Source organism: Eumetopias jubatus, unplaced genomic scaffold, assembly GCF_037043125.1.
Source record: "Eumetopias jubatus isolate StellerSeaLion01/CBP00866 unplaced genomic scaffold, mEumJub1_p1.0 scaffold_5, whole genome shotgun sequence".
In the NCBI taxonomy this organism is placed as follows: Eukaryota; Metazoa; Chordata; class Mammalia; order Carnivora; family Otariidae; genus Eumetopias; species Eumetopias jubatus.
Genome location: NW_028274811.1, coordinates 69314189 through 69333935, shown reverse-complemented (window position 1 = coordinate 69333935; position 19747 = coordinate 69314189). Strand labels below are relative to the sequence as shown.

Genomic DNA, 19747 nt, shown 5'->3' with positions numbered 1-19747 from the left:
TGACAAAGGGGCATTGTTTTACATTTTTTTAGATCTCTTTTAATGTCTAGCTTAATAGAAGACAGCTAGATTCTCCTATCTCCTTTCACAATCAAGTTCTCTGCTGCTACTTTTTATCTTGGTTGAAATATATTAAAAATATGCAGCCTCACAGAGATATGTAACTGGAAAAGGAGGATTTAAATAGTCTTGGCAGATAGTTATGGATATTCTTCCTCCACATTATACCCATTTGACAAGTAATAGTTTCTTAGAATTTAGTTGCAATGTGAAATCAGACTCTAATACATTAAAACCCATTGGTCTATCTCGCACTTCAAATCACTTCAGTAAGCAATCAATAAATATTATTGATGATGATAATAGAAATATTTCATATTAATATCACTCCTGTCTTCAAATCACACCAAGATGAAAGTAAGAGTTCTATACTTATACTCTTAATATTTTCAGGAATGAAAATTCTAAAATATTCCTGACAAATTCCAATGGTGGATCTTTAGGCTCAACAACACTTTCTTATATTAACTGTCTAAATTTTACTCTTTCCAATATAGATATATTCTATTTCCCTCTCATTTGGGCTTGAAGAATAACCAGTCGTGTTTTCTCTTCCTTTCCAGCAGTTCTAATAGTACAGGTGTTGTGGCCTAAATAGCAAAGATCTCTCTTCTACCATTAAAGACTTGACTGGTCCTGTTAAAATTCCAAGATTTCTGGAAACAGGCAAAGCTACATACCTGCATGGAGGTAAACCAACACCAACACAATCTATCAGTGGAACTTGTGAGGCAAGCCAGCATTGAAAACTCACTATAATGGCCCACAAAGCCAGAGAAACACTCAAAAATTATTCCTCATTTGGGGCAAGGTTTTAACATTTATAGTTTTGGGGTTTTTTTTTTTTCAGTTTAGTTGTTTATGCAGCTAACTGAATCTAAATGTGTTTGTGGTTTCAACTAGGAGCCTTCTCATGTCTTACTATTAGAATACATTCATAAGTTCAACTAAGGTTTATTGAATACCTATTATGCTCCATTCTAGGTGTTGGAGATACAATAATAAACAATAAGTCCTTCTTACACTCAGAGTTCTTTTATCTCTGTGGTTGGAAGGGATAGCCAATAAATAAGCAGACTTATAAATAACAAAGGGAATTTAAGAGTATAATCAATGCTACAGAAGAAAGTAAAACTCAGTGAAGGGATGGAGAACAACTAGTTGGGAGAAGGGAGGAGGGGATTACTTAAAACAAGCAAGTCTTCACTGAGGAGATGTCTTTAGAACTGAGACTTGAATGACTGATTCTGAGATTGACAGTGTTCCAAATAGAGAGGCTAGGAAGCCCTGATGCCCTGAGACTGGAACTGAAACATGCAAGTCTGACTGAAACATACTGACCAAAGAGGAGTCTGACCAACAGGAAGCCAGAGCCATTGGCAGATGCCAGGTCATAAAGGGAATTAAAGGGAAGCTGATTTTACATGGCACCCTAATGGTTCTCACAACTTGATGGAAGACACCTGTCTTTAAAAATAGACATGATGAGGGGCGCCTGGGTGCCTCAGATGGTTAAGCATCTGCCTTCGGCTCAGGTCATGATCTCAGGGTCCTAGGATCGAGTCCCACATGGACCCTGCTTCTCCCCCTGCCTGCCAATCCCCCTGCTTGTACTCTCCCTCTCTCTCTCTCTCTGGCAAATAAATAAAATCTTTAAAAAAATAAAATAAAATAAAATAAAAATAGAGCTGATGATACTAAAACTATAGGGGGAAAGACAAAATTAGAAGTCACAAGAAATAGGTTCAAATTCCAGTTCTTCCCACTGTACCTTAGGAGAAAAAAAGTAAAATTAATATTTATTTAGTGCTGATAACTGCCAAGCTTTGAATCAGGCATTTGATCCAGTCTTATTTAATTCAACTTGGGTTATTTTTTCAGGTCTCTAAGCTTCTAACCTTATTAAGTGGAGAGAATCATAAGTAATATTTGTTGCAGCTGTATTATGGATTGTCAGGTATATAAAAAATTGACCATGTAAAATTCTTTAACGACTAAATATTTAAAAGTATTATTATAGATAAACATATTTCTTTTTTAATCAACCTTAAATTTTATTATGTTAATCACCATACATTACATCATTAGCTTTTGATGTAGTGTTCCATGATTCATTGTTTGTTCATAACACCCAGTGCTCCATGCAGAACGTGCCCCCTTGAATACCCATCACCAGGCTAACCCATCCCCCCACCCTCCTCCCCTCTAGAACCCTGTTTGTTTTTCAGAGTCCATCATCTCTCATGGTTCGTCTCCCCCTCTGACTTACTCCCCCTCATTCTTCCCCTCCTGCTATCTTCTTCTTTTTCTTTTTTCTTAACATATGTTGCATTATTTGTTGCAGAAGTACAGATCTGCGACTCAACAGTCTTGCACAATTCACAGCGCTCACCATAGCACATACCCTCCCCAATGTCTATCACCCAGCCACCCCATCCCTCCCACCCCCCACCACTCCAGCAACACTCAGTTTGTTTCCTGAGATTAAGAATTCCTCATATCAGTGAGGTCATATGATACATGTCTTTCTCTGACTGACTTATTTCACTCAGCATATTTCTTTTTTAAGTTATCGATTTGTATGACATTTGTCCTCCCTAGTGTAGGATATTCTAGTATTTCTGGTATAGAAAAAGCCAATTATTTGAAGATCTCTTAGGATTATCACCAAACCAAAGAGCTAAGAAGGGCAATAAGACATTCCAGAGAGCGAGCTCCCCAATTTGAGCTAGGTTAGGCCTATGACCAAGATACTTTTTTTCACCCTCTACTAATTCATGGTTTTCTTAATTGTTTCAATTTACAAAAATGCCCTTCTACATCTACAAGAATCAACTTGCAAAGGGAAGGACTCTTGTTTCCTGGCATCCTTTCATGGAGATGTTGTCACACTCAACACCTGGGAAGTGGTGTCATGAGATCTCACATTACTGGACAGGAAACCAAGATGATTACGAATCTTTGAAAACCTGGAAAGAACTGATAAGGACAGTAAAAGAGCCTAATGAATGAAGCTGGCCAAGAAAGGTGATAAGGAAGGCATTACACCCAAGACATGCAACATGGAAGAATGTTGTAACTACTTAAGTACGTTTCACACACACACACACACAAAAAAAACCCTCAAAAAATTGCATTTCAATAGTTTCAATTACTATTATCCATAGAAGCTTTCAACATATACTATTTCATTTACTTATGCAGTATCCAAAGAGTAGCCAAAGTAAATGACACACGGAATATTCTGTGCATTCTGTGAAGTGCATTAACTTTAAAAATAACTGTCGAGGGGCGCATGGGTGGATCAGATGGTTAAGCGTCTGCCTTTGGCTCAGGTCATGATCCCAGGGTCCTGGGATCGAGCCCTGCATTGGGGTCCCTGCTCCTTGGGGAGCCTGCTTCTCCCTCTCCCTCTGCCTGTCGCACCCCCTGCTTGTACGCTCTTTCTCCATCAAATAAATAAATAAAATCTTTAAAAAAAAATAACTGCCAAAGTTTCATTTGCTAACTCCTTATTACTTCTATCAGTTGATTAAGACTCTGATTCAAACTGTGAACTTATAAGAGGAAAGACCTTTTAATTTACTTTTGCAACCACTGGCTCTAGCATACTTCTGGGCTTAGAGCAGATACTTAAGCATGTTTCCCAAATGAAAGAAAGCCCACTCCCAAACTTCCAAACAAATCCACCTACAATGAATTTTTTAACTCCAAAATTCCCCCAGCTCACTACTTACCTCTGGTATACAAGTTCCTGTGAAACCAAACAAGCCATTGGCATTGTCACTTTTTTGTATTATTAATCTTGCTGTAGTATTCTCTTCAGAAATGCGAGCTCCTCCACATATAGAGACCAGTTTAAGAATAAATAATTCTTCTCCCTCCTCTTCATTATCATCTCTTGCAGAAATAATGAATGATTTGTTAGTTTCTCCCTGTCTGAATTCCAGATATCCAGACACAGGGTGTAAATCACTCTTTGCTGGCATAGCATGAAGTTCATAAATTTCTTCCAGGGTCAGTTTCCGCTCATAGGACCTCACATCCTGCATCAAGCCTGTAAATCTGTCATTGCCATTCAATCCTGCCCCAATTCTCAGTGTTCCAGGACCTGAAATTAGAAATGGGTTTAATTGCTACAATATCCAAAAGTATTCTGTCCCACATTACAAGTGTGATTCAGAAAGTGAAGCAATTTTGTTGAGAGCTTTTATTAGATAAGTAAAACACATAACAAGAATACAATCAAATAAAGGCTATTTTCAGTTATGAAAAATGAATCTGTAATTGCTGGGATTTAAGATATTTTGTACTGAAGGTTATTTTGTACATGTGTATATATGTGTGTATATGTATACATGTATGTATGAGTGTATATTTAGATAGACATTTCTTCCAGGAAATTTTAAAATTTCCTTGTGCATCTAAGAATGGAATGATTCAATTCAGTCACAAACTGAACTCTTGTATTACTATTTTTCCAGAACGTCAAGGCTTAATCTGTTAGAAATGCATCTTGAGTTAAATAAAGCTGTGAGAATTCAACAAACGTTTTCATGGACCAAATATAACTCTTTACCCAAACAGTTAATGCAATGGATGTAGAAAAAGTATTCCTCCCCGGGAACAGTACCGTAGGCAAGTCTTACAGACTTTTTCATAGTAATCACAACATACAACCCAATTATATTACTCTTTATCAGTAACAACCCTTTTCAAAAATTTACCAATTCTTATTTCTTTACTTATTCCCTCTCCAATAACTCAAGCAAGAAATTTACATAAGATGAGAGTTTGGCAGTGCTTTGGGAAAAAAGTACAAGCAATATTTTTATCAAAATCATCCACCAAAGCAGCGCTTACAAGTCACTACCCACTACCCAGGTGGTTCTTTCAGGGTAGTCAGAAGTATCCTGCACATTATTATCACAGTGGCCCCCACGCATTCTCCAGTGGTTCTGGGCTGACTATTTAGTAGTAAGAGGAATATACCTACAACAGGCAAAAATATGGATAAATATTATCAACAGTACTGAGCAAAAGAGGCCAGGCACTCAAATATACACACTGCTCAGTTCTATTTACACAAAGTAAAAAACAGGAGAAACTAATCTTATGCTCTTAGAAATGGCAATAGGAGGTGGGCAGGGTGGTGAGTCAGTGACTGGAGAAGAGCCAGGGGGATTCTGGAATGCTGTTTCATGATCTGGGGCTAGCTACCCAGGTGCTGAAACTGATGAATTTAAAGTTTTAAAAACTGATCTACCTGTATACCTGCGATCTACCAGTATACTTGTGATATGTACACTTCCATATATTTTACACTATATATTTCATCAATAAATTTTAAATATATATATACTTTAAATTTTTTCTTTCCAAGGTACAAATTACAAAAACAATCTAAGTTCCTTGCAGTAAGCTAAACAGAGAAAAGAAACACCCAGCTCTCACTTTCCCCAATCTTTCCCACTCTCATCCTACCAACATGCCATCACCAAACGAATCAACGTAGTCACACAATCAAAAGGTGATTAATTTAATGCTACAGAGTGCTATAAACATATATTGAAATCAGTAGTGTGTGCATGTTGTTTCCTTTGCCCATCTTTTTTTTCTACTAGGAACAAAAAATACAACCAGACATCCAGTGCAGGAGGTTCAGAAGAAAAATATTCTATTAAGCTATAACCATAAAAGCTGTGCTCTACTTTCTTACTAAGCAAAAATAATCACGTCCTAGGATGGAGGGGCTGGGAAGGAATTGGTGATTATAACAGAGATAACCAAATTCTGTGTTTAAATATGCACAAAGATGTATTTCTCAAAGAAACAGCATGTAATCCAGCTTAAAGACAGCAAAGATTATTTCTTCAAAGCTCTCCATAGGATTCACCACTTTACCTACTGATACTATAAACCCATGTACTTGCTGGGCTTTTAAGAGTAATTTTTCTTTTTTAATTCCTTTTAACCTTATGCCCAACCCTTCACCTCCAACAAGACCTCCCAAGCATCAGTTCCCCAAATACAATATGCTCTTTCACATTTCTACATCTCTGCTCTTTTTTCTACATGGAATTATCATGCCCCATCCCTCCTCCTACCAGTGGAAGGATAAACATTCCTCCTTCTTAGTCTTTTTCTTTCTTCCTACAACACACTGAAGTGATCTCTTTGCATATCTCTCTCCCAGAACCTATTTTAGGTACCTCAAGGGCAGACACTGCCTGATTCATTTCTGCAACACTCAGTACAGAACTATTGTCTTGGTAGGCATAAGTTTTATTTAAAGAAATTAAACCAATACACAAGCAGATTTTTAATACCTGTTAGCCTTTTTAAGAAATCAAAATTTTTAAAAAATTCGAAATTCAGTATCCTATTTATAAAGATAACACTCACCATCAGTTATGGCTTCTCCTTTCAGACTCTTGATTCCTCTGGGCATTGCATTTCCATCAAGGTAGAATTCAATTATACCATCATCCAGGATAATTAGGAGATGAAGCCAAACATTTTCTTCTAAATACTTCGTGACTGTTGTCTTGGCAATATATGTAGCATTGGAACCCAAAGTTTTGTAATGAAGAGAAAGTGTCACATGGGATTCATTTGTCTGAATTTTTACTCCATAGTAGATGCTTCCATTACCATCATCCTTTGCTATAACAAATCCATTTGTATTGGCATTGGGCATTACCCAAGCTGAAAATGTAAAGTTGGCAACTGAGTTGTTCCTGGAAGGATGGTATTTTGGATTAACAGTTCCAAATGCGCCCTCTAGTCCACTGAAATACAAAGCATCTGTTCCACTGTGGTGATGCCGCATGTGCGGTTGTAAATGCACAGTGCTAGGGAAAATTCCAACCAGCAAAAAATCTGTCATTGGAGGCAAACCATCAGTGAAGTCACTGGACAGTATTTCCCAGCCTACTCGTACATCACCAAACATACCCTGCTGCCTCAAAATGGTAAAGTTTGTAATATAAGACATATCATCTTCTGAGAGGACATCTTCTGCAACTTCTCTCTCTAAGCACTCTGGATCCAAGATGAACACTCCAAAGGGATCATCATTGAATGGAATCATTAGTGTCACCTGGAGGTTGGTTCCTGCTAGTTGGCCCCCAGGACCTGGGGATCCACCTGTAGTAAGATGATTTATAATGAATAAGAAATCAGAATTTGAAGTACTTTATCGTATAAGGTGAAGACAAAAGGAATTTGACTAGCAAACTTCTGGTTAAATAATATATTCATTGGTCAGTGGAACAACTGTTTTGCCATATGGTTTTCACCATATCTTCAGGGGTATTTTAATTCAGAATAATTTCATTAATAACCAATCAAGCCTGAAAAGAGGATATTAACTAGAGAGTTTTATTTCCTGTGCTTCAAACTAAAAGTGATGGGAAAATTGATTGTTTAAATTGTTTAAATGGCACAAAGACCAAGCTTTCAGCTTTCAGCTTTCATGAATCTGTACTTTCTAACTTCCATTAATATTTTGTTGGAGATACTCTACTTGGTGTGGAGAAAAATCTATTTACAAGTTTGAGGATGAATGTAAGTCTCCATCCATAAAACTTAACCAAGCTAAAGCCACAAAATGAATGTTAAAAATAACACTTCTATCAAAAAGGGCATTTTTGACATTTAAAGTTGGACAATCAAGATATACTTACTTCATTAATTGCATTTTCTATACAGCTCTAATTATTTACTTGTGAAACATTAAATCTCAGTAGTGAAACAAAAAAGATGGAAAAACACAGCACCTGATATGTTTACAAGCTTTAAAATATAAAATTCATTGAATTCAGGAATTTTATCTGGAAAAGCACGGAGAATTATTGGTTTGGCTTCTTCTCCATCCATAAAGTTAACAATCCCTGAAGTTTCATAGAACTCTTGTCCAGGCTGCAAAGCAGAATCATTCTGAAATAGTTGCCAAGCCACAGAAACATTGCCAAAGTGTCCTCGATGCCTCAAAATCCTACATAACAATTTAAAGAAAATTAATTTTTATGAAAAATGTATAAGAAGTGAATTTTACTCTAATGACAGCTTTCAGTGTTACCTCAGAAATATTCTTTTACTATTTATTGTCTTTAATATAAACCAGCCAGCCAGTCCTTATTCAGCAACCACGATGAATCTCATGGTAAGAGAATGAGGCAGAACTTTAAATAACAAAGAGAAGCAGTCTTAAAAGTCCCAACTGAAGGGTAAATTCCAAACCCAACTGAAAAATATTTAGATGAGAACTGGCAAAAGTTTTTCAAAAGCAAAGGACAGGTTGAGGGTATTCACATATCATTTGAAATAAGAGTTATAGAAGACCTCAGATAACTCAAGTCTCTCCGTCCTGGCAGATGACAGAATTTGGAGTGAGGAGAACAGGAATGATAATTTCTGTTTACCAGCTAAAGTGGTTGTTGTTTTTTTTTAATTTTATTTATTTATTTGAGAGAGAGCAAGAGAGAGCATAAGCGGGTGAAGGGCAGAGGGAGAAGCAGACTCCCTGCTGAGTAGGGAGCCTGATGCGGGACTCCATCCTGGGACTCTGGGATCATGACCTGAGTGGAAGGCAGAAGCCCAACTGACTGAGCCACCCAGACGCCCCTAAAGTGTTTTTTTAAACAAGTGGCAACAGCATAAACAAAGTTTACTGTTCATTTGTACTACCAACTTTGAAATTACTCAATTCTTTTTTTATTATGTTAATCACCATACATTACATCATTAGTTTTTGATGTAGTGTTCCATGATTCATTGTTTGCGTATAACACCCAGTGCTCCATGCAGTACGTGCCCTCTTTAATACCCATCACTGGGCTAACCCATCCCCCCACGCCCCTCCCCTCTAGAACCCTCAGTTTGTTTCCCAGAGTCCATAGTCTCTCATGGTTCATCTCCCCCTCTGATTTCTCCCCCTTCATTCTTCCCTTCCTGCTATCTTCTTTTTTCTTTTTTAACATATAATGTATTATTTGTTTCAGAGGCACAGGTCTGTGAGTCAATGGTCTTACACAATTCACAGTGCTCACCACAGCACATACCCTCACCAATGAAATTACTCAATTCTTAACCAATTTTAAATTTTTGAAATATTAATAATATTTCAAATTTGTGCATACTGAAGGTTTTATTTTATTTTATCCAATTTTGAATTTACCTTATCCAAATACACTTACCAAAAAGCATTAGTCTTTCCTTCTTCTACTGCTTTGTCTATGGGCTCCAAAGAAAAAATGCCATTTGGGTCATCATTAGCTTCAATGATCACTGTAGCTATTCTGTATTGATATACTACTGTGTCACCTAAATTAAAAAGTCAAAATAAGAAAGAATAGTTAGGTTGCTGTTAAATTCATATTTTAAATTAAGAAAAAGTTTATAATGAAGTTCAAATTTCAGCAAGCATTTCCTCACTGAAGGCATAAATAAAAGAGAGAGAAGCCTAAATAAGTTTAATGTGACTTGTCTTTGTGGAAATGTTTAATTATAGAGAACATACTTCATTGAAAAACATACATGATACTTTTCTTCACAATAGGAATATTGCTTCAACAATTTAATTAGAAATCAAAAACATAGTTTTACCTAATTTCAAAGTTTTGAGATAGATTCATTTCATAAAAATAATGAAAGGATTATCCTATAACATAAAAACACTCCTGTTCATATTAATTGGAATGACTGGCTTGACCATTTCCCTTTAAATCTCTGTCTTCAGGCAGCAGTTTGATCCAGTCATGCACAGAACAAAGCAATCTTTATGGTGCTGAAATTGATTCCTCTACTTGAATTCCAACCAGAGTGTTACTACCAAAACATCAGGTCTCTTCTCATCACTTCCCTGAGGTCCACAGCTCTTCCTCTTTGCTCCTCCTTTTCCCTATGCAAGCAAAATTCCTCCTCATCTTTACTCAATATTTGTTAGTCCTCAGAACCAGCTCAAGCAACATATCTCCCTGGAATTCTTCCTTGAATTCCAAAGTTAAGGTAAGAACATCTCCACTGCATTCCTATAGCACTTCCCACTTTGTCAGTCTATCATAAAATTATCCCACATTAATTTAGTACACACACACACACACACACACACACACACACACACACACACTCTCTTTACTGTAAGGTCCTTGGACAAATCCTTCTTAATCAATTCTATGCCCTAGCAGAGTAGAGCTCCATAATTGGTACGCAAAAGTTATTTATGAATGTTAGCTGAACTGAAAGAAATAAAACTTTCAAAATTAGATGAGGGCAACACCTAAAACTAAAATTATAGAATCAGAAATTATATGTAGCAAACCAGCGTATTAAAAATAATTTATGTATATATACAACAATGTACTCAAACTTACTTGATAATTAGCCAATGAAAAGGGGGGGAACATACAAAATGGACAGTAAATCATTGTGTAGAAAATGCTGACAATATAGAGTAATAAAAAACTGAAAATATATCATAAAATCAAAGAAAAACAAAAATAACAAAATCTAATTTTGTCAGGGTTCTCCTATCATGTGCATTTGTCATGCAACATATCACAGGTGGTACTAAAAACTCATTCTGTCTCTCCACAGGGAGATTGGACAATATTTAACAAGGGCTCTGAGGATGGCCACATCTTTTGATCCAGTAATTCAATCCAGGACATGCACTGTGGACAGTAACTATCAGGCACAGATATCCACTGCCAGCACGAGGTCATGTTGGAGATGTTGCCCGTCCAGCCCTCCCACCATTGATCCCCTCAAGCCCTCAATGTGCTGACATCATGAAAGAGGAGAGAAAAGTGAAAGAGAAAGAACAAAGAAGGGATGCACAAATTGTGTCATCCAAGTCTTCATAGCTAGTTATTAGATCCTCAGATGTCACATCTGGAAAAATACTGAAGACAAATGCAGTGGCAGTATACCTCAGGCCAGCCATCCAGTGACACCTCTCTCTCCATCCCTCTCTCTTCCAATATCAAATACAAATTCCCCAATGATGCATTTTACACAATAAATGCCAACCTTCTCCTTGCACTGTGATTTTCCATTCTCTTTATAAGAGATTTGGATGTTCCGATCCACTATTTTAATCATAGTGACATTTTGTTCCTGATACAAGTTAAGCCCAGTGACATTTTGACCTCATAGATGTTTGGGACACAATAATTATCCCCAGAATGACATCAAAGTAATAAATGGAATCAAGAACTTATTCCTACAGTAAATTGTACTAAGACAATGGCATTTCTTCATCCACTTTCTATACATGACAGAAAAACTTTTTGTTTTTCACTTTTACATCACCAAAACTATTTTTACCTGTAGTAATTTCTTTCATTTAAATTTTAGGACAATGACTAAATTCATCAAAATGTTTTTCATCTAAGTAAGGCCTGACAAAGTTAAATTTACTTTATTATACAAAGTTAAATTTTTCCTCATAAGATAATAGTTTTCAGTTTTTACTTTTTTAATTTTCTTACTAAGTCTTGTGAGAAAGGAGAAAGAGAAGAAGGAAATAGGAAGAGAGAGACAACTGAAGAGAGATAAAGATAGGGAAAATGGTGGAGAAACACAGCACAAACAAAAATTAAGTGATCTCTTACTTTTCCTCTTCCTCTTTCTGAATATTTCAGTCCACAAGGTACAAGGTAAAGTACAAGGCAGGCATTCATAGTGAGGGTGGACTGCTGTGGCACGACAGTGACCCAGCACAAGGTGGGGAAAGGAGGGCATCTCCACAAGAGAAAACCTTAGCGTAGGATGTTGGAGTCCAAGTGGATTGGGAAGGCATCCACATGGAGGTGGGGAGATCCTAAAGCAGGAAGCCAGAACCCTAGTGGGGTAAGAAAGGCAACTTCATTGTGGAAGGAGGGTAAAAGATGCAATGGGAAAATGGGTCCAGGGGGAATCAATCAAAGAAGTAAATATATTAAAATAAGAGGGGCTGAATTTCACACACTTCGAGAACAGAGGGACAAACATGGAAAAAAAGAAAACTAGAATAATCCCTGTAATAACAGGCAGAAATGGAAATACTGTTGTGAACTAAGGGTTTTCAATATATATATATATAGTTGGAGACAGAACTGCAGATGTAAAAGTGTACATGTATATATATGGAAATACATACCTGCATAAAAATATTCCCAATATCTGTATATTAAAAAGGCCTAGAAGGAGCATAAACTCAGAAACAATAAGCCCACCTAGTGCCCAGATTCTGGTTTCTAAATAACATTCTTCACTAAAAGGAACCAGGGCTTCTTGGGAAAATGACTACTTTCAGGGTTGTGACAGGAGAAGTATGAGTTTGGAACAGCTTGCTGTGCCAGAAGAAAGAAAATGCTCACAGAATAATAGGGACATGTCAAAAAGATAGAAAAGTCATCTCAAAAAGGCTACCACTAGCCAAATCTGGGAAAATTTGACTACCAAAACCAATGATGATAGTGAAATACAACCCCCTGCATTAAATAGAAACCACAAGTCCATACTGATAAAGGGTGAAAGTTTGATGAGTTACAGGATATTTACATAATGCATCTCCCCCACAAAATATTTATTCGTTTCAAAGAAAAAAAGTATAGTGGAAAAGGCTGGCAATCACCACCTAAATTGTGGTCAAAGTAAACATTGCTGTAAAGGGACAAAACAAAATCACGTGTCAACTGAAGAGATGGTAAGAACAGAAAATTGCTTTTATGAAATTCCCGTCAACAATGCAAAACCTGAAACTAATAATAACAGGGAAATATCAAAGAGACCCAAAATGGGGGATGTTCTACAAAATAACTAGCCTGTGATTTCTGTATTGTTATAAAGGTCGTAAGGAAAGACTGGGGAACTACTCCAAACTGAAGAGATTAAAGAGACAACTAAATCCAAGCATGATTTTGCTAGAAAAGACATTATTGGCACAACAAGAGCAATCTGAAGGGGGGTCTCAAGCAGTGACTATATTAATGTTAACTTCCTGATATTAACAATTATACTGTGGTTATGTAAGAGAATGTCTCTGTAGGGAAAAGGCACTAACGTATTCAGAAGTGATGGGGTACTCTGTCTTCAACTTATTCTCAAAAGGTTCAGAAAAAAATAGCTCCTTGTACACTTAAGAGAATAAATATAAAAACAAGTTAAGCCCCCCCCCAATTTGCTAAAAGTTGGGTCAAAATAGTCTCAGAACCCAAATACTGGGATCCAAACATCCTGCTTCATTTATAGTACAGAGAAGAAGGAAGAGCCTATTTTTCCTCCTTGCAAATTATCATGCATCATGGCTACGGCTCCGGAGAATTATCAAACAGCCGGCTGTGTTCAGCCATTTCCAGAATGCAGCTTCCCAGCCAGTATGCCCAGTACCACGCTAGAAGAGTAAGGGCTTACAAAATACTGATACCCTAAGCTCTTGAATTACTAAACAAGGCTCAGGGTAGCTTTAGCTATAAGATTTCTATTCCTTATATAATATCATACTTTTCTCCGTGTGCTACATTGTGAAAAAAAGATTAAAAATAATGCCAGATTATACCAGGTACATGAAGATTGAACATACATATTCTTCACTCTCCCTCAAGAAAGCAATAAAATAAGCAATTCTGCTCTTGAACAGTCATCGATGACAGTTAAACACTTAAGGTCATCTTGATAAAAGCACTGAAACAAGTCTGCCATAAAAATATAATTTATTTACCTGTTGAATTAAAGAGGATTATATAAAAAGGCTCATCTGCTTCTGGGATATCATCTTCATTAATGAATACAGATATCCTCTGCTTTCGACTTCCAACTGCAAAAACAAGTGCTTCTCCTTTTTCAATGGGAACAAAGTCTCCATCTCTTGCGGTAGCCTTCCCGTCCATGGTAGCATATTGGACGGTGCAGGCAACATCAACAGATCCATTTCTGAGAACTGTGAAGTTAGCAGTCTCACCTTCCTGAACTCTCACCACATGAGGTTCTGAAATATTGATGAAGAAAAGAAGGAACATGTGAGCTTTTCTGATTCCATCTACATATTTTCACACCACTTTATGTTTCTCCCTGCCCACACAAGAAATACCCTCCATTGTGTCTTTGTTTAAAGATTCAGCTCTGCTGCCAACTCCTACATGAAGACTCCTCTGATGATTTCTAGTCAATAACCTTCCCCTTGTCTTAATTCCTACAGAATCCATTGTCTTCAACTCCTAATATGTCAGTAAATTAGATGCTATCTGAAATCCTTGGTCTACTGTTTCATAGACCTCATTTCCAAATTTAGATTGTAACTTCCTTGAGAATAAGCCCAGATACCTTATATTTTATTTTTGCCACAGCAGTTAGAAGGCTGAACACAGGACTAATTCATTACATATATGTTAACTGAAGGTTGAGACTATGAATCTGTAAAATTCAAGAGCTTTAAAAGATCCCTGCAATTGTAAAATGAACAGCTTGTAAAAGGGCTTAAGAAAGAATTAGACACTGGGGCACCTGGGTGGCTCAGTCAGTTAAACATCTACCCTCAGCTCAAGTCATGATCCCAGGGTCCTGGGATCAAGCCGCTCATTGGGCTTCCTGCTCCCCCCTGCTTGTGTTCACTCTCTCTCACTCTCTGTCAAATAAAAAAGTAAATAAAATCTTAAAAAAAAAGAAAGAATTAGATACCAATTAAGCTCACAAAAAATGTCACCTAGAGAGAACAAACATGGTAGCAGAGGGGAAGTGAGGGAAGGGGGATGGGTGAAATAGGTAAGGGTATTAAGGAGTGCACCGGGTGATATATGGAAGTGTTGAATCATTAAATGGTACACCAGAAACTAATATAACACTATATGCTAACTATAGTGGAATTAAAAAGAAGTAAAAACTAAGAAATGTCTCAGGTCGCAAAAGGGAGTTCTAAAGAAAGAATTAAAATGCAGAAATGGGGAAGCCTTAATTTACATGTTCAATAAAGATGAGTTATTAAGTTAATGAGCATCCATTAGGTATGATACCCAGACTCTGAACTGGCTACGTCGTGTACTGGAAGAAATTTTGTGGAAGCGTATCCATTCTTGCACAAACACAAAAGAAATACCTTGGAATTTGAAGGCAGAGGGAGAACAAAGCTAGCAAAACAGTACTTGTTTTATTTTCTTTTTCCTTCAGAAGACCTTTGGAAACTTTTTTTCTTTTTTCTTTTTTAAAGATTTTATTCATTCATTTGACAGACAGAGACAAAGCGAGAGAGGGAACACAAGCAGGGGGAGTGGGAGAGGGAGAAGCAGGCCCCCCGCAGACCAGGGAGCCCGATGCGGGGCTCAATCCCAGGACCCTGGGATCATGACCTGAGCCGAAGGCAGACGCCCAACAACTGAGCCACCCAGGCGCTCCCTTTGGAAACATTTCTTAAAACATCAAACAGATTGAATAATGATTGTTCAAACAAATCATGAAATCATATTTAAACAAGCTTCAATGTGCTTTATTGAAAATGTTCAGTTATAAAAGTTATTGAAAACATACCTATCTACTGTTTAAAAAGATGTAAACTCACTCAAAAAAGATAGGAATACCACCTGCAAAATAAATGGGGTCATCATTTCTTCTAATTCTCAGAGTTGCAGTAGTTTTATTTCCTAGTTTAACTCCTCCAGTGGCATTAAGCAGAGTAATGGTAAATTCCTCCATTTCCTCTGGAATCTTTTGGAAAATGTGACACATGTTTTATGTTAGGTGATTTGTACAAATAATTCCATTAGATATACCTAAATTATTTTTTATCTTTTTAAAAAGTAGCTCTATTAATGACAGGACTAATGTTCATCACCATTTCTGATTCAAGTAGGACTCAGACCCCAAAAAACATTATAATGTGCATGTCATCCAAAAAGCCACTTCATTCTGACTCATAAAATTTAATGAAAATAGAGATATTTTGCCTTATATAAGCTAAAAATATAAATACTACATAGGTCACATTATTTTTGTAAGAAGATGGGCTATATGTTGTTTACAAGAAAAAAAAAACAGAAAAATAACTTTTCGATCCATTTAGACCAGAGGTCATAATAGTAACAAAAGCTCAGCTAGCTCTCAAAGGCCTCTTAAAACCCTTACCAAAGGTTTCACCCATAAAGACCTCAATCCCATGTCCTACCAAAATGAGATTCCCCACCATCTCTGAGCCTCTATAAATCTCTAGGTGGACATTGTTTCTCTTTCATTCCATCCATGTAAGCTGGTATTCTCCATATCCTAAAATGGAAGAGTGTTGGAATTTTGTGTCTCAAGGAACAAGCCCAAGGGAAAGGAGACAGGCTTCCGGGACCATTTAAACACAGCTCCTCTCAGAAAGGTCCACTCCCATTGTTCCTAGTTCTTTCTCTTCATCACCAATAAGATGAGCACCACCCTTGATCCATGATCTATCTGGTGATTGTCCTAATTCTGAGAATGCACCAATAGCATACTTGGTAGATGGTACCATTGGCTTCAAAGGGCCAAATTTCTAGCTGAGGACTTAACCTCAACTTGAATCCCTGATACTTAACACCTACGCAGTGTCACTGGCAACTGTTAGTTCTAAGAGTTGGAAATGGCTCCAGGGAAACCAAAAATATTTCTCTCTTGGCTTATATTCAAACATTATCATACCTGCATTCTTTATCACATATTTTCATGACAAAATATACTGCCAGATGTTTAATTATTAAATAAAAAAAGTTATTAAGCAATAACAACAAATAAAGAGAGTTATATATGCAACATTTACCTCATCTGGAAGGGAGTAAATGGTGATATTTTTTGAAAATTCCTGATCTCCAAAGAAAATAGTCCCTTGGACAGGAAATACATCTTGTGTAAAGTCTGGACTAACCACCCATGATACACTAACATCACCAAAGGTGCCTCGATTTCTTATTACATCATAAATAGCTGTGAAATACAAATGTGTATAATATGTATGAATATACATTTAACAATTTTAAAACGATGAGTAAAGAAACTGCTCAAAAAACGAAAGTAAAAATAAGACCTCTTTTTAATAAAAGTCAATCATTTGCTTAGATGGCCTCAAGGTACATATCTAAATGTAATCTAGTGTTCTTTCTGTAGGTATAAAATTTATAAAATAAATGGACCTGATCTTTTCTATCAGTTTGGGGTTTTAAAAATCATTCCGCAGAGGGAACAGAATGGTGATTAATTAGACACACTTATGACAAAGTTCTACAAGGATATTTGCAGCTAGAGGAAGTTGTACACTCAAAAGTAATTTTCTTACCTAGACAGACACTGTGCTAAAAATAAGCTCCTTCTCATTTCAGGCCACTGCAATAGCTCCCTAGCAGTAATTCTCATTTTTTAGGTCTTTCCTATTTGACTCACCTCATTCTTCAGTGTTTGAATTCTACCACATATGGTTAATTGAAATCAAAATATAACTGAAATTATCAGTTATCATCAATGCTGATATAAGAAATAAAAATAGCAATCAAATATGATTTTTTAAATACTAGTATCTGTACTATATGTAATTTTTAAGGCAGATGGACAACTAAAAATAACAATTTGCTAAAGAAATAAACTAAAAAATGATTAATTTCCTCTTCAGTAAACAGTACTAGAATATAAGAAGCAGAATAAATTACCACTATAGGTATCGTCTCCTTTACTTTCATTTATCATAACAATTAGATCATCAGAGACAAATTCTATAATCCCATGAGGATCATCATTTTTTAGAATCGTTATGTTGACAACCGTAGCACTTCCCAACTTGCTTTCCCGTTCACCATGGCTGCTGAGGACCACCCAATAGTGTTCATCCAACTAAAATGAACATGTCAAATTAGGAAAAATATAAAGTTGAAATTTCAAAGCAAATAAAAATATACCTATTGAAGAATATTAATACTATTTTTCAGAAACATCCCACTCACTGAAAAAAACAAAAGAGCTGATTTTATTCCTAAAAAAAAGTTGTTTAACACTCTCCTACCAATTAAGGGAGACATCATATATGAAAGTATACATTATCCAAAAAAGGAAAAGATAAATCATGATACTATACTAACAGAGCAAGAAGACTGGACCTTATCACTGATGATCTAGCCATTTAAACTAATAAGAGTAAATAAAATAAAATTAATTGAAAAGCTACCTATGTATTGGTGTGCAAACACAATGGAAAATATGTGGTTCCACTAATACAAAACTTTATTTTTTTTAAAAAGTGATTTTACAGAAAAACTTCAGTTCAAACCCATATCATTAAATGTTCAAACAGGTGACATAAAATAAAGTTAAACATAAACAAAGCTTAAAGAAGGTGAAAACTGATCACACACATTTCAGATAGTTTGGCATTTCTTTCTGTGGGACAAACATACGTAATTCAAAGTTGAATGAATCTTACTTTGTTTTTTAAGCTTGTGTTTTTTTTCTTTTGCAAACATAAGTAGTCTCTCAGTCCTTTCTTGCTCACTTCTGCTCCTGTATCTCCTTGTCAATGTTCAAAATATCTGTATTCATAATATACTAGATACTATCAGCTTTCCACAAAAGCACAAGAAAGAAAGAAAATCCCATACCTCTGGTATCCCATCCAATCTTGTTAGCAACGTGATTACAATCTCCCGTTCCCCAGGTTTAAATTCTAGCACCCCTGTGTTTCCGTAGAACTCATTGCTATCTCTCGGCTCTACCCAGTAGTGTAGAAACTGCTTCACCAGAGCGCCCCTGGATCGAGTGATGTGGAGCTCTACAGAGTCCCCTTCCTTAAAAAAAAAAAAAAATCGATGAAAGTTCAAATTCGTCAAGATTGTTCTTCTGAAGTTGTGCGTACAGAATAGATTGAAGTTTCTTTCATACTTACTTTTATAACATAGGGTCCTCTGGATGTAGGAGAAAATTCAAAAATTCCCCCAGGATCATCATTTTCCAAAATAATTAGGTCACGGCTAGTATATCCAGATTTTAGCACTTGATTTTCCACATTGACCCTGGAGAAGTCAGAAAGAAGAAAAGGGACCTGCCACCTATAATCTTAACACTGAATTTTGCAGCCTTATTTACAATATTTACAACACTTCCAGATAGTGAATATGAAGGTTATTATCAGTTAAAACTTAAACTGAATTTAAGTGTACTAAAATTATTTAAGATCAAAATATTTTTACTCATAATATTTATGGAAGAACTTCTATTTCTGAATTCATTATATCTTTCATATTTGACTGAAATTAAATATTGCCTAAGTACTCCAAAAATACATCAAAAATATTGTCTAAGTACACCATAAAATCTACAGATTTGTTTACAGTTTTAGGAAAATTTAATTTTAACATATAGTTAGAAAATATATTTAAATAAATTTGTTTTACTTTTATGTGCACTTGAATTAAAAAAAATCATGACATAAGATTATACTAACTAAATAAAAGTTGGATAACTACATGGACTAAAACAAGCCACAGTGATCAAAAATAAATGAAATTATGATTAGATTTTAGAAATATTTTGTGACCTTCATATGATTCTATTCACCTCAGTTTTAATTTATTTTCTTTTATGTTAAAAGAAAATATAGAACATACACAAAAAATCATGGAACAGAATGGATCTGAGACCCATGACTTGTTAAGCAATTTCTATACATCTCTCAAAAGAACATATTTAAAACAAGATTTTTTTTATATTT

The 19747-nt window shown here is 36.0% G+C and overlaps 1 protein-coding gene across 1 annotated transcript in view; it reads right to left on the bottom strand.

Moving 5' to 3' along the window:
• Positions 1-19747, bottom strand: part of ADGRV1 (adhesion G protein-coupled receptor V1) — a 502011-nt gene that overhangs the window by 446003 nt on the left and 36261 nt on the right. Inside the window, exons 12-21 of the mRNA XM_028091942.2 lie at positions 18923-19049; positions 18639-18824; positions 17697-17877; positions 16817-16980; positions 15621-15744; positions 13769-14035; positions 9261-9387; positions 7842-8059; positions 6466-7209; positions 3798-4171 (exon numbers count right to left, since the gene is read on the bottom strand). Coding sequence (XP_027947743.2) covers positions 3798-4171; positions 6466-7209; positions 7842-8059; positions 9261-9387; positions 13769-14035; positions 15621-15744; positions 16817-16980; positions 17697-17877; positions 18639-18824; positions 18923-19049 — 2512 coding nt within the window. The remainder of the gene's footprint in view (positions 1-3797; positions 4172-6465; positions 7210-7841; positions 8060-9260; positions 9388-13768; positions 14036-15620; positions 15745-16816; positions 16981-17696; positions 17878-18638; positions 18825-18922; positions 19050-19747) is intronic.